Source organism: Muscardinus avellanarius (assembly GCF_963383645.1).
Source record: "Muscardinus avellanarius genome assembly, chromosome: 8".
Classification (NCBI taxonomy): domain Eukaryota; kingdom Metazoa; phylum Chordata; class Mammalia; order Rodentia; family Gliridae; genus Muscardinus; species Muscardinus avellanarius.
In genome coordinates this window covers 97,182,837-97,199,254 of record NC_137794.1, presented here as the reverse complement: position 1 = coordinate 97,199,254, position 16,418 = coordinate 97,182,837, and the positions used below count along the sequence as shown (strand labels likewise).

The 16,418-nt window shown below is 36.4% G+C and overlaps 1 protein-coding gene across 1 annotated transcript in view; it reads right to left on the bottom strand.

The window, feature by feature from the left end:
- The window catches only part of UTRN (utrophin), a gene marked incomplete at both ends in the record, with an annotated part of 491,377 nt that overhangs the window by 55,608 nt on the left and 419,351 nt on the right, over positions 1 to 16,418 (bottom strand). The window contains 2 exons of the mRNA XM_080700143.1: positions 4,636 to 4,721; positions 11,567 to 11,768. Coding sequence (XP_080556269.1) covers positions 4,636 to 4,721; positions 11,567 to 11,768 — 288 coding nt within the window. The remainder of the gene's footprint in view (positions 1 to 4,635; positions 4,722 to 11,566; positions 11,769 to 16,418) is intronic.

Here is a 16,418-nt window from a genome sequence, read left to right as displayed (position 1 = left end):
ATTTCATATAGGAAATACTAAAAAACTGAAGGAGATGTGCATATTTTTTGTTTGAAAGCCAGTCTCAAACTAGCTATAAAAATTACTTTTATTTCATATAAATAAACATTTTTTAAATATTTTTTTTCTTTTTCAGTACTGGAGATTGAACCCAGAGGTATTCTACCTCCAAGCTGTACCCCCAATCTTGCCACAAGCCTGCAATCCTTCTGTCTCAGCCTCCTTAGTGCTGGGCTTACAAGCATGCACCACCACACCCTGCTTATTTTTTTTCAAACTTAAGACTTAAAAGTTTGTGTATCCTTTTACTTTCCTTCATTAAACAACACAAAATACTGATGTATTTTTTAACTTTCTGAAATCAATACAACTTTTCTTTCCAGCAACAGTTTATCTTCTATTCACTATATGCAATATTTTGAAGATTAAAATAATTACAGTTTTTCCAACAATAAAGCCAATATGCTAAAGTAAGTTATTTTGGGGGAAGAGAGAGGAATTTCAAATAAAAACAATTCGCCTCATAGTAGAAATTAATGCTTGGGGAAAAAAGTGTCAAGTTTTAAAAATTCAAAAGAACACAATCTCTAAATCTTCTTCATGTAAAATTTTCCAAAAAGAGACAAATAATATTTATTAGATTCTAAAAAAAATCATTTTCAAACAATATGTGGTAAGTAGTAGATCAAACTATATCTTTCTTTTTTTAAAGAGAAAAATGCTAGATATAATATTGTTAACTGAATTCTTGAGCAACTGAAGTCAGTTCAGTGATATCGACACAGTAATTATAATGAAATATGTCTTTAATTATAAGCATCTATAGGAAAAGCAAATTTGATTATGATAAATTTACTTTTTATTATCATTTGTTCATTTAGATTTTCTTAGAGCTCTATTTCATTATTTAAAAATAAGGATTTCAAGCCAGGCGTAGTGGTGCACGCTTGTAATCCCCACGCTTGGAAGGTGGAGACAGGAGGATCACACAGGTTCGAAGCCAGCCGCGCTGGCTTAAGAGACCCTGTTTCCAAATAAAAATGTAAAAATAGGTCTGGGAGTGTAGCCTGGAGGTAGAAGGGTTTCCAGGAACCCCAGTATCACACCAAAATAAATAAATAAATAAATAAATAAATAAATAAATAAGGATTTCATAGCCAAAATATATTTATCCAGGAGTCTTATTATGATATTTTATACTTGTTCCTCATAAGAGGCTTAGCCAGTAAATGCAGAGTTAAAGATGCCCAACAATCTTTTTCTTTCTTCTTTTTTTTTTTTTTTTGGTGGTACTGGGGTTCCTGGAAGCCCTTCTACCTCTGGGCTACACTCCCAGACCTATTTTATATTTATTTAGAAACAGGGTCTCTTAAGCCAGCGGGGCTGGCTTCAAACCAGCACGATCTTCCTGTCTCCGCCTCCCAAATGCGGAGATTACAAGTGTGCGCCACCACGCCCGGCTTAAAGATGCCCACCAATCTTTATAGAGAAGAGCACATTCTCAGCAGGATCAACTGTGCCCAACTTTCACGTTTTGAGGCAGAGAGCTGTGCTGCTATGTCACTATAAAGGTGAGACAACTCACTAATTATAGAGAGAAAAGTGTCCTCAAACATCATGACATAGTTCTAAATTCTTATGAATGTTCACATTTTAACATTACAGTAAGAAACAAAAAGCCATGTCAGGACGTGAGAATGGGTGACAAGAAGAAAGTCACAGTCCAAAGCCCAAAGTTCCAATAATTCAGCACAGAAGAGATGCAAATAGTCATTCAAAAGGCTGCTATATAAACGTGCTTTGATGAGGCCATGGAGACATTCAGCCAGTAGGAAAAAGGGACCATTAAGACATTGAGAGAGGGAGGTGTCACAGGGGTTAAGACTACAGCTTTGGCCACTGCAAAATCAATGTTCAGACAGACATCAATTGACCCCAAATTGATGCCTCTGTCATTGAGTTTGGAGAGCAAATTGTCTTGAATATTAATTCTAACAAAGGAAATAATAATGAGGAGAAGTTCTGCTATCACTGGGGAAATCAAAACTGAAATTGGAATTGCTAAGAACTTGAATGTAAGAAGGCAACCTCCCCCCAAAAAAAACCTCAGAACATTTTCACCATCTCCATATTTCAGTAAAGATTTAAAGATGGAAACCCAAGAGATTTCTCATTTAATTAAGTCTTTAAATGGCATACACAGCGGATTATATTAAATAGTAGAGATTTTCATTGCAGGGGCTACTGCTTCCTGTGCCAAAATCTAAATATTTAATGATGAATTATAGAAAAGGTAAGCTTTGAAGTTGAATTTGCATTCATTTCCAAGTTCCAAGTTAGGCACTATGATAAAACTGTTAGCTTTCAGAGAACCTGAATTCTTTCAGGAGCACGTGAAAGCCCCAAATCATAGATAACTAAAAAAAAAATCCTTTTCTAATTTTGAAAACATCAATGCTTTCATTAACATTTTCTTTTCCTGACCATTTCCAAAATGATAACATTTTTAGCTTTGGAAATTATATCCTTCATGATTATGATGGTGAAGACAAAGTTTTAGATAAATGCCACAAAACCAAACTTTCTGTAAAGCATTTTTCTGCGTGGCTTCCTAGGCGCTCACTCCAGCCTGACTTCTCACCTCCTGACCTTAGAGTTTTTTCCTTTCATACGAATCTGTGTCTCTTTTCCATGACATTCTTGTCAAACTAAGTAAGAAAAGCCAGCCATCATGCTCAAGGCTTGAAATTCAAAAGCAAATTAAAAATGATCTCCCAGAATGCCAGAAAATAAAAGTGTTCCAAAGGTACGCACGTTCTCCTAAGATGGAAAACGGGACCTGTGACCAAATGCCCTCAGAGGTTTTCTGTTGCTGTTGTTTTGGAGGACTTTTGTTTGCCTGGAGCTGGAGATTGAATCCAGGACCCTTGTATGTTCTAAGTATGTGTTCTGCCACTAAGCTATAACCTCAACCCCTCCTCTTGTTTTTTGGTATTTCTCCATTCATAAAATATCCCTCACACTCTCCTTCAAATGTATAGATTTAACTGTATAGAATCATATGAGAGAATGTATGGCTGGATCACATTATTCACATTTTATAAGCAAAATTAAATCAAAAGACTTGTAACAGTGACCATCATTTATTCAACAAGTAGTATTTTTAGGAACTTTAAACATATTATCTCTAACTCCTGTCCAAGCAGGAATTATTAGCTTCATTTTTCAATTGAAAAAATTCCTCTAAATTTCAGCTCCTTAAACTGTGAGATGGGAGTAATGTGACCTCTTAGCCGGTAGTATTGAAAGGAATCAAGTAACCAGCCCAAATAACACTCAGCCAGGAATTAGCAAAGATTCAAAGGCAGGTTCCCCATTCCTGAGCTGATACACTTCCAAGGCCAAGATGTCTTTGTCATTCATGAACTAACAGCTAAGGGACACTTCTGTTTTACTTGCTGATTATAAACAAGAATAATAAAATCTAAAACATTTGCCATTTTTTTATTTTGCCACAACTACAAAGCATAATTATTCAGGATTATTGTCTGACAATGTCCATGCAAGGTCTAGTCCATCTTAATATTTTTTAAGCATTGGAACTATATAAAAATCAAAAAAGGCTTGGGCTTTGAAGTCAGAAAAATTTTAGATTTCCTTTTTTTTTTTTGGGGGGGGGGGCTCTGGGGTTCCTGGAAACCCTTCTACCTCCGGGCTACACTCACAGACAAATTTTATATTTTTATTTGGAAACAGGGTCTCTTAAACCAGCGCATCTGGCTTCGAACCTGCGCGATCCTCCTGTCTCAGCCTCCCAAGTACGGAGATTACAAGTGTGCACCACCATGCCCGGCTTAGATCTACTTTTATTCTCACAACTTACTGACTTCTTTGCCTTTGACTAGATTTGTAAACAATAACAGCACTATTTTTTTTTCCGCTAGAAAATGGAAGGAAGTCGTAATACCTACATTTTGAGGAGATTACTCTAATAATGAAAAAGATACAAATTTGTGGTTGGTTCTCACTCATCGAGGCCCCTCCCCTTGCAGTACTACAATCAGCTTTTTATTTCACACACAAATCCAAATCTCTGTCCTATTGCCTTTTGCCCAACCTGGTACCTATATAGTAAGGGCTAAAAAAAACTGGGAACTAGTACAACTATTATTATTAGAAAATCATGTAAGTGCCCAATAAATTGCTAGAATCATTCTCATCACTAAAAACACTGTTGATATGCAAAAGCTATAATGGTTTGGATATAAAATGGCCCCAGAGAAAAGTCCATGTGTTAGGCAATACAGGTAGGTTCACAGGTCACTGGGTCATGGTCCTTGGAACTATTGGGACTATTCTCATTCTCTCCCCTCTCCCCTCTCTTCTCTTCTTTCTCTCCCCCTCCCCAACTCTCTCTCCTTCCTGGCTGTTATAAAGTGCGAGCAGCTTCTCCTCCACCATGCCTTAAAGCCTTGCCACTGAGTGGTTTTGGCCTAGATGGTCAATCGTGGACCATTTGAAATATGTGAAAGCTTTGCACCTGTGAGCTCATTACCCTTCCTTCTCCTAAGTTGTGCTTGCCAGGTGTTTTGGTCACAGTAATGAAAAAGTTGCTAAACAAAAAGTCCTACATACATCTGTATTTTTCTTCTAAGAGACCCTTGGAAAGCGACATCAATCCAATCTTCAGACTCTGTACTCTAATTTTTCCAGTCCGACCCCTGAAATTATAAAAATATCAATATGTTAGATGCATTTAAAACCGTATAATGTATGTTAACTATTCCTCAATATCTATTTTATCAAGAGAAAATCATCAGAATAACTGCTGCTTAAGAGACACGACTTTTCTATTCATTGTTAACAATTAGCATTAAACCTATACTGTATTTCCATGACATATGTCTGGAGAAATATACAATTTGAAGTCACTTTAAACACAATGTAAGAAACAAAGCAAAATAAAAACATTATAAAGCTGAAAATATTTCATTTTTTTAAATGCTGTGAATTAAAATCTATAATTATTGTAATTACTAAAATCAAAATAGACAGCTGATGTTAAAATACAATGTGCATGTGAAAATACAGAAAGGGCTACTGATATATCATAAAAACAAATGTAAGAAAACTGATAAGAAAATCAACTATACACTGAGCATTTAGAACTTTCTAATGTTTAAAAATTTGTTTTCTCCATTGACTTTGTCCTATTTCAATGAAATTATTATAAATTACTATTGCAATTTTAATAGTCAATGATCTCAGACAGGTGTGAAATCTGTATCTGAGGAAGCATCAAATTATAATTAAAATTAGAATGTATTAATTCATCAACAGTAGGAAATAGTTTCACACTATGCCAATGAGAGACCATTTCAATTTAACTTATAAATAGTTAATTAGAAGAAAACTATTATTTTATCTTATTTTATTTTTTTGTCATACTGCGGATGGAAGCCAGGGGCATTGTACCTCTGAGTGACACCCCCAGTGCTAGTTTTTAGTCTTTTTATTTTTGAAACAGGGTCTCACTGAGTTGCAAAGGGCCCCACTAAGTAGTAGCTGAGGCTGTCCTCGAACTGTGATCCTCCTGTTTCAGCCTCCCAAATGCTGGGATTACAAGCATGCACCACCATGCCCCATTTTAATTTTCTTATATGTTTTCAAAGCATAAGTACATGGAGTACATTTAAAAAACTGTAATGAAAATTGATATAATTATGGAAATACATAAGACTTAGCCTTTCATGATATTTTAAAAATTGATAACTATTTGTATCATGTAACTTTATATAGTCTTACTGCCAAGTTATATTAAAATATTGACTTTATTTTCTTTTTGTTGTTGTTACTTTGCCTTTTTTATTTTTTAAATTTTGATACCAGGGATTGAACCCAGGGCCTTGTACATGATGGACAATTACTCCAACACTGAGTTACATCCCTAGCTCTTTTTACTTTATTCTTTTATATTTTATTTTTGAGCAGATTCTTGCTAAGTTGTCCAGGCTAGTCCTGAACTTGTGATCCTCCTGCCTTAGTCTCCTGTGTAGCTGGAATTATAGGTATAAGCCAACTTGCCTAGTTTTATTGGTATTTTTATTAGTAATACTGATTGATGTTTTTCCATTCTCAAACAACTAAGGTACTGTGTACATAGCTTAACATATAAAGCATGATATAAGTTGAAAAACATGCTTACAGGTTGGTGAATATATTTTCAAAACAGTCCCTCAATAACTTAGGGTTTATAGTTATTTTATGTCATATTAAACACATTTAATAAATCCTTACTCTATATATTTATACAACATTCAGATTGACCTATAAAATAGATAATATTTAGATGTCTAAATAAATATAGCTCTTCTACACAGAATTTCTAAATTAAAATACTCAATTCAGTTTCTCACAATTAAAGAGATACCAGTTTCAAATTAACCCTATAGAGAGTCATGCTACATACTGTGTTTCTACTTAATGTTTTGAGAAAAGTTACCTAATTATCACATGAAATAGGCAATGTCTGCCTTCTTCCTTTGAGGTAACAGGAAGTTTTTATTTTTATTTATTTATTTATTTTTTTAATTTTATTTTATTGGTGCACTGTATTCATACATCATAGTGGGATACAAACTTTTGTAGACATACATGCACACATCGCCCAGTCAGCCCCCACCCGATCCCCACCCCATTCCCTCCCCATCCCTCCTTCCCATGCTTGGCTTAGTGGTTGACATCTAGTATTATAGGAATTTATCCAAAATTAAAAATGATAATCTCACATAACAGTTTCATTTGTCTGATACCAAGCTTTTGATGACTTAAAGATAACATTTCAATACTTCTTTTTGCTTTCTTTCTTGCCAGAGGATATTTTTTTTCTGTTTTTTTCAGTGAAACTATCATATATTTATATATTTATTTTTCAGAAAAAAAATCTATCCTAATATGGAATATGGACTCTAGATACCCAAAACGATCTTGAAAAAGAACAAAGCTAGAAGATATATATTTTCTGATTTCAAACCATATAAAGCTACAATAATTGAAACAGTGTAGTACTGTTCTAAAGGCAGATATATAAACCATTGGAAGTTTTTATTTTCTAAACATAGACAATATACTTGCAGAAAACAACAAATGGTTATAGAGTAGACTGAGGCTAGTGCATGAATGTGACAGACAGAGTAATCCTTTAGGGGAAATGATCAGGATGAAATGCGGTAGAGCATGGCTTCCAGGCTATCCTGGCACACAAGAAGGGAACATCGTCAGGAAGACAATTGAAAATGTCAGTCATCCGTTCATCCCCCATCAACAGGCTAAACGCTCACTGTGAGGCCAGCATTGTTCTGTGTACTAGAGGGACCAAGAAAAAGAAAAAAAGACCCAGATTTCTATTCATGATAAGCTCACATACTATCTTGGGAGGTAGGACCAAAAGCAAACCAAGACAAACAAACAACAACAAAAACACCTAAAGAAAATATAGAAATGAAGACTTGAGTATAAGACAATGGTAGCTGACCAGTCACTAGTGATGAGGATGAATAGTTATCATTCTCACATTTGATAGAGAACCACAAGGAAGAGACAGCATGGGTGACTATCCTAACTGTGAGAAAGGAGAAAATAACAGAAAAAGTCTGCACCAGGGGACAGCGGCACCCAAGACCGTGAGGGTGGGGCAAGGTCCTGCAGCCAGGCTCAGTGGTTGGTCAAGTTACACAGGGTTACACGGGGCCAGGTATAGAGGGTTTAATGTCAAATAAGATATAAATATATGAGAAACTATCAAGGGGCCAATAAAATTTATAAATTGAGTGACACAGCCCAATATTTAAGTATTTGGTTCCCCTTCATGGTTTTCATAAGTAACTCCTAAAATTAGTTTAACTCGAAAGTTAAATATCTTTAAAGATGTATCCATCTTGGAATAGTGGGGAAAAAATGACTTCCTGTAACAAATGAGGCTAATATTATCTATAAAGAAAAAATATTTAAACCAAGTGTTCCAGACTATTGCTCTAAATCATAAGTTAGAAGCTTTGATTTCTATTAAACCTAGAAGGAAGATATGAATTACGACTTTTAACCTGGGAAGATGAAGATTGAGTAAGACTGAATTTATAAATGGAATAAATTTTATCTTCATAGCTTATAAACGTCCTTTTTACATATTTTAGTTCATTTGCCCTTCACGATCACCTTTTGTGTGGTAAGCTTAGTAGATATTTTTATCTCAGTTTTTCAGATGAGAAATCAAGATGCCAAAGTTAAGTGGCTGCCAAGTTACATAGCAACTAGAACCAAAGATTTAAATTCTTATCATCTTCATGAAAAATGATTTCTTTTCACAAAATTCAGACTACCAGGAAGAGTTGGGTACATGTTAAAACTTGAGAGTTCTCTTAAAAGAATTTATAAAGCAGATTTTCTTAGATGTAGTAACATGGTAAAGAATAACCAATTGATTACCAAAAGATATCTGAATATTAGATCCATGACTATCATTAATATGAAATAGACACTGGATAAAGGGCCTTATTTATGCTTATCCTGGTTGTACTACACAAAATAAGGCAGTCAGAAATACATGATTACTGCTGTAGTGTGTGTATGGAATGTCCCCCCAAAGGCCTGTGTGTAAAGGCTTGGTCCCAGTGTGGTGCTTTTGGGAGGTGGTGGAAACTGAGCTGGGGCCTCAGTTGGTGGTGTGCCCAAGAGGATTGTGGGACCTGGTCTTTTCCACTTTGTCTCTTTCACTCTCTGGCCATAAGGTGACTGACTTTGCTTTGTTACATGTTCCCACCATCACTTTCTGCCTCACTCAGAGTAATAGGGCCAAATGATCATGAATAGAAGCCTCTAAAACTTCCAGTCAAAATAAGCCTTTTCTCAGTATAAATTAATATCCAGAGTATTTGTTATAGTGATAGAAAGCTGACTAACACAGTTAACCAATCAATGTCAAGAGAGCTGAGTAAAGGTATCATTTCTAAGGTTCACAGACTAAGGGTCTGTAATATTTTGGTTATACTGGGAAAAGAAGATTCCAGGTTTTTATCAGAGTGGCTAAGAGAACTCTGGCTTGATAGAAGTTAATGAATATTATGTAGACAAAGAAAAAGTCATAGTAGGTAGAGAAACGTGGGCAATCAACTTTGGGCATTTGAGATTGTCATCATAACACTAACTATTTTTTCTCAATCAATGCATGATACTCCTCTCCAAGACAGAAAGCTAGACTGAACGATACCATTCTGACCCATAATGGTCTTTTTATATTGTTTCGGCATGGAGAGAAAATAGTTTCACAGTCTTTTTCTTCTTGAAAATGGAAAATGAGAAATTTCAAGATACTATCTCTCTAAATAAAACCCAACACTTTAGTGTAGTATTTCCATGTGTTCACATTTGATAGTAGGAGGTAAGTCCTATGCCAATATTTAACTTCCTAGAACATGAATCACAACACTTCACACACTAGTTTCTTCCAAACCAAGCAGCACGATTCCCCTGAGCTGCCCAGTGAAAACAGCATATGTGTGTGTTATGAGCTAAGCTGTGCACCCTAAAATGAATATACTCGCGTCTTAACTCTCAGTCCCTCAGAAGTGACTATACTTGACATAGGGTCTTTCAAAGCTATAATTAACTAAAAATGGGGTCAATGGCGTGGGCCCTCATCCCATGTGACTGGTAGCCATATAGGGAAAGGAGATGAACAAATAGCTCAGTAGAAAGAACTTGTGTAGAGAGAAAACAGCCATCTACAAGCCAAGGAGAGCGGCCTCAGACAAAGAAATCAACGCTGTCCACACCTTGATCTCAAGACTTTTAGCCTTTAGAACTGTGAGGAAACAAAATGTGTTATTTAAAAGAAAAAAAAAAAACCAGTCTAACCTACTTTGCTATGGAAATTCCCAAAACTAATAAGTTGCAGACCATGCTGATCAAAAGGGTTTTAATTTCTTCTCCAATTCTTGCTTGAAATGAAATTTAACATGTATACCTCTGCCCTACTCCATAGGGCTGAATAACATTCCTAAGTAGTCTATGAATTTAGCATTCTTTCTGGGATGTGAAATTAAATATTGGCTTTGCAGGTGAAATGCCCAAATGACCAATGATTTTGAGAAATTTACTATAGAGAATGTCTCTTTTGAGGATTTTTAAAAAATGAAGAGCAAATTAATGATGGGTTAAAACTAGTGGTAAGATTTTACCCAAGAAGAATAAAAACTTGCATTAAAATGAAATGTATTAAAGATATCAGAGAGATGTAGTAAATCCCACATTCATTCTGGTAACTGAAACTCATGGTTCAGTGACTTTTTAAAGAGCCTTCAAGCTCAAATGGTGACTTTATTATTATAAAAAAAAACCCTTCATGTTATTTGTAAATGTCGAATGAAAAAAGATTTTCTAATTAAAATAAACAAAAATTTAAACAAATCATCTCTAAGACTACCAATAACATTTATTTCTTACATAGAACCATAGGCTGCTAAACATGTACATTTATGAAGCAATTTTTTTTCTTTCTCTCTAAATCTAAGGCTAATAAATACAAATTTTCATATAGTTAGTTAATGGGAAATGACTTTTTTATTCTAAGAGAAAAAAACCCTAATTTTCTTCCTTCATTTTTGCATATTTTAACTCCCTACCAGAAGAATGAATAATTTTTAATGTTTCAGAAATGTCAGCCCACAAGAAGTCTTTCTAGAACTGACTAGTTCAAAACCATTAGGGATCAGATTAATGGCAGATGAGTTAGCTGGAAGTTGAGAGTGTTCTTTATGTAACCACAAGCACTTAATTAAATTGTAGGTATTGAAGTGTCCTATGGCATCCATTATTTAAAATACCATATATAGCCGGGCGTGGTGGTGCACACTTGTAATCCCCTAGCTTGGGAGGCAGAGACAGGAGGATCCCGCAGGTTCGAAAGAGACCCTGTTTCCTAATAAAAAAAGTATAAAATAGGTCTGGGAGTGCAGCCCGGAGGTAGAAGGGCTTCCAGGAACCCCAGTACCACCAAAAAAATAAATAAATTAATAAAATACCATATATATGCATAGGTAATAAATAAAGCTAATATTAGAGACAATTTAAATCTCATTCATTGCCGTTCAAATTGATCTTATGCTGTCATACAAAGATTGAAGAGCAGAATATCATAAATTAATATATTATTTTAATTCATAATAATAAATCCAAGGTTTTTCATTTTGAAAACAGCAAAAGTATTAGACATTAGGAAGAAAAAAATCAGATTGGGCTACATTAGTTTTCTCTAGCTTCTTGATAGAGAATACTACAAATTTGACAGCTTTGTAAACTGAAGCAAAATCTCAAAACAAGTGTATATTCATTTTTGCGCCATTGTTTGTTCAATGATTTTGGAGGTCATTCATTTCTAACAATTAAACATTTTCACAGGGAAAGTACTATAAAAGTAATTTTTAATAAAACTACTTTTATTGATATACATCAATTACCATTATATTCCATCCAATGATTGTAATTTAATGGGCAAAAAATACCCACTTACGTGTCATACACATTGAGCAACCAGTTGAGACACATGTCGACGCAGAGCGGGACGTTGACCAGGTCCTTATGCGCTTGCTCCAGGCCGTCGTAGGTTGTGGTCAGGCAGTGGATGACATCGGGGACACTGAGGAGCTGGTCGTTTTGGTTCAGCTTGTGCTGTTTGAAAACTTCATTTGTTGTATTCAACTCCAAAAGATCCACTAAGCAGGTGAGAAAAAGGATTATGCACAGTCACTGCACTGTGTAACAACACGCAAAAAAATGCAATTCTAGGACGCGTCGGTTTAAGAATTTACCATCTGAAAGACTAGGAATGGAACCACCAAAAGACTGAGCCATATCCCTAGTCATCTTTCCAAAAGAATTAAAGTCAGAATACCATAGTGACGAAGCCAGGCGTGGTGGTGCACACTTGTAATCCCAGCATTCGGGAGGCTGAGACCTGGAGGATCGCGGTTCATAGATAGCCTCAGCTACTTAGTGAGGCCCTCTGCAACTCAGTGAGACCCGGTTTCAAAATAAAGAATAAAAAAATAGGGCAGGGGGTATAGTTCAGAGGTCAAATGCCCCTGGCTTCCATCCCCAGACCCACAAAAAAAAAAAAATACCATAGTGCCACATGTATACCCATGTTTATAGCAGCATGTTTCACAATAGCCAAGTTAGGAAACAAATCTAGGTGTCCTTAAAACAGATAAAGAAAATGTGGTATATACAAAGAATAAAGTTTTACTCAGTCATAAAGAAGAACAAAACTATGTCATTCGCTGGAAATGGACGAGGGTAACAAACATCATGCTAAGGAAAAGCAGCCAATCTCGGGAAGTCAAGGCTTACTGGTTTTCTCTCATATGTGGAAGCTAGAAAGAAGAAAGGCAACTCCACAAAAAGGAGGAGAGAGACCAGTAGAATAGTAGAAGGGAGTTGGGAAAGGAGAAAGAGAGGGGGAAAAGGAGGACTGAGGAAGGAGAAAGACCAAATCATAATGTCCTATATGAAGGTAGCACTGCCAATCTCACCAGCATGAATGGGGAGGGAAAGGGGAGTAGGGTGGGTGTCGAGGGAAACCCAGCAAGAGACTGCATGCACATATAAATGTGTGTCTTTGAGTCTCACTACAAAGGGTATTACAGTGCACCAATAAAAAATAATTGACCTTTTTGGTGCATTTCAATTTTAAGAGATGAACAAGCAGCTCCTTCTTTCACTTCTAACCTCTTCCTTTAGCCTTGCTTCCATGCTTCTGAGCCTGAAGTCTGTATGTGGACTGTTCAATCTTTTCCCATATTTTGCTCTTTGGAAGATCAATTTTTTTCCTACTTTCCTTTTCTGGCTTTCTCCTCTCTGTGCTGTTTCTGCCTTTATATATAGAAAAGCATAAACCTCCAAGTCTATTCCAAGTGGTAAAGCATCTCAAACATGGCACTGCTCTCTACCTTACCTGCTAAGACAGCGTGCTCACCGCCTCTCCACTCACTCTCCCATTTTCTAAGTGCTCTATTTTTTATTTCCCAATTACTTTTAAATTATTATAAAAACATAAAATTGTACATGTTAAAGCAGATGGGGTACAAAGAAATGTTTGGATACAAGTGTACATTGTGTAATGGTTAAGTCAGTTTAAACATACCTATTTCTTCAAACAATGATCATTTCTTCTTGGTGAGACACCAAGATTCTTTCTTCTGTGTGTGTGTGTGTGTGTGTGTGTGTGTGTGTGTGTATGTGTGTGTGTGTTTGTCTATGTCTCTCTGTGTGTGTGTGTGTGTGTGTGTGTGTGTGTGTGTGTGTGTGTGTGTGTTTGGTACTGGGGATTGAGCCTAGGGTTATTCTACCTCTGAGCTACATTCCCATTCTACTTTATTTATCTCTCTAGGTTGCTGACCCTAGCTACAAACCTATAATCTTCCTGCCTTAGCCTCCCAAGTACCAAGCATGCCACCATACATGGCTTCTTCTTTTTTGAAATGTAGAAATTATCATTATCTACAGTCAACTGTATTATGAAATAGCATATCAGAACTTCTTGATCCTATTTAACTATTTAACTTGGTACCCACTGATCAACCATCTTTTATATCACTGCCAAGATAGTGGTTCTTAAGCAGTCTTTAAACATGGACACAATGAAATACAAAGTTCATGGAAGATGCTCAGTTAAAAATAACTTCTGTAGAAAAATATGAGTTCTCCATTTTGCCTACTGAATCAAACCTCATTAATGAGGCTGTCACCATCTGGCCCAAGTCTGGTTTGCCCCCTATGATGTTCTAGTACATAGGCAACCTGTAGCTAAGGAGTTGTAGATGGTCGTGGAATGTCGCACTTCATGTATTTATTTTTCCCCATCCTCACCTTTCATGTATAGAACATCTCTAGTGGGCATGGTCAGTGCTAGAAGGTGAAGGGCATACTCTCAAAGCTAGCCTGAAAATGTTACTAAGAGGACAAGTTAAAGTGCTCTAAAATATGAACATATAGATCTCTATGAGGAATAATACAGGATGGATATTCCTTCTTAGAAACACCTAGGACTAGAAGTATTTCAGATTTTGCAATATTTGTATATGCCTAATACAACAGTGAATCTAAAGACAAAATTTACTTGTTTCATATATTTCTTGTATAAACAGCTTGAAAGCAACTTTTTACAATATTTTTAGTGCACCTGCATTTTAGTATGATGCATCACAAAAGCTCGGCATGGGATTTTCCTCTTGGGCTCTCATATTCTTGTCCTGAAAGATTCACATTTTGAGCATTTTGGACTTCAGACTTTTCAATTAGGGATGTTCCGTGGGAAAGCACAAGTAAAAGTTTCCCTTGAGGAGGTGGGATTTGAAATGGGCATTGAAAAATAGATAAGATGTAAGAAGCCCATAGGAAGCAAGGAAAGATGTCCAGGAGGCTAGGACTGCTTAAGAGTTCTCCAAACCCAGGAGGCCTTAAGCGATGGCGGACCTCAGCACACATGTGTGGCTTACACCTGAGTGGCACGTGGTCCTGGTGAGGCAGACATGCAGAGCTCCTAGGTCAGTCATACACAAAAGCCCGGAGGAGGAGAGTACACAGAAAACACAGAATCCTTTTGCTCTTCACATCCAACTTTGAGTCATTCTTTAGCCGAACAAGGAAACAAAGCCTATTATCAAACTATCACATATCTGTTCTTTTATGGAGTGTGGAAATGACCCTTCCAAATCTAAATATATGGGCATAAAAATTACAGAACCCACATTAACGTTAAGGTCTGCTCAAGGAAATTACTGTCCTATAAAATTCACCTTCAATCTCCGTTTTTTACTTTGTAGCACTAAAAATAATAATCTCAGTGAAACTCCAAAAAATATAATCAACTATTTCCTCTGCCTCATGCAACAACTATTCCCTCAAAAAGTACTACATATTTTGACAGCTAATCAAAATGAACAAAAAACTTCCCTTGTAGTTATTTCTAACGATTGAATAACCACTAACTTTTAAAAGACATTTATAAAATGTGTCCATGGTAGCTATTTAAACCGATAGTATTTATTTTTAACTCATAGATGATGGAAAGGGAGAGAAGAGAGAAACATAAACCATACAATTCTGGACAACAGTCAATCCCTTTCTTTCAGATATCAAATGTATCAGTAGTAAACTAACACTGATAATAAAAATAACTCTCATGAGCTTCACATGAGTTAAAGATGATGTCAGAAAAACACTAAACCATCTGGAATTTTCATTGTCTCTTTTGTCCCACTTCCTGGCACTATATATTGTTTTCAACTATAAACCTCTGGATCCCGGTGGCAAAATCTATTGTCCACAAGTCTGACAAAGAAGAGTGCTTAATAAATGACAGTAGCTACAGACCTGTAATTCCTCATGTATGCAAAAAAAATATACATTCAAATGCTGTCAAAATGCTCTAAGTTTTCTGAATTCCAATGCTAATTACACCAGCCACACAGCACTGCTATCGGACCTCCAAGTGGTACACAGTGACAACGGACCTCATTTTTAAGAAGACCATTTCCTGGATCAAGCTGTCCTTCACATCAGACAGAAATGTCCCCGTTGTACACTCTAGCTGCGGCAGTAATTTGCCACATCCCACGGATGAGCATGTCTTCAATTTTCAGTGATTTGCCCTGACACTTTGCCTTAGCACCTAAGCCAAGCATACCTCTTGCTGAAGTGTGTCACATTTAGGTACTTTTAAAGAACTGAAGACATTTAAATCACCGAAAATTATGATTTTCTCTTTTCAAAGGAAGACAAATGACAGCTCAATCGTGCAGTAAATGGAACAAATAGCAGAATCGTTTTCTACCCAACTTTCAGGCTTCGTCTTTAATTCCACATATGAGGTACAGGGGTCAAACGGAAACACATCTTCATTCTCTTCTGCCAAAAAATGAGCACTGTGAAGGAGGGAGGGGGAGGGAATGCAGTGGGAATTGGGAAAGGGCTGCATGAGTGATGTGTGCATGTATGCCTCTAGCGTCTTATATAACATTAAGATGTACGATCACAATGAATCAGAGAGAGAGAGAGAGAGAGAGAGAGAGAGAGAGAGAGAGAGAGAGAGAGAGAGAGAAAGAGAGAGAGAGAGCGCACCAGCTGGGCACATGCTTTCGGTCCCAGCATTTGGGAAGCTGAGACAGGAGGATCTGGGTTTGTGGCCAGCAACTACTTAGTGAGGTGCTTTGCAACTCAAAGAGACCCTGTTTCAAAATAAAGACTAAAAAATAGGGCTGGTGTTATAGCAAAGGCAGAATGCCTCTGGGTTCCATTCCTAGTACTGTGAAAAGAAGAAAGAAAGAGAAAGAGAGAAAGAGAGAAAGAGAGAAGGAAGGAAA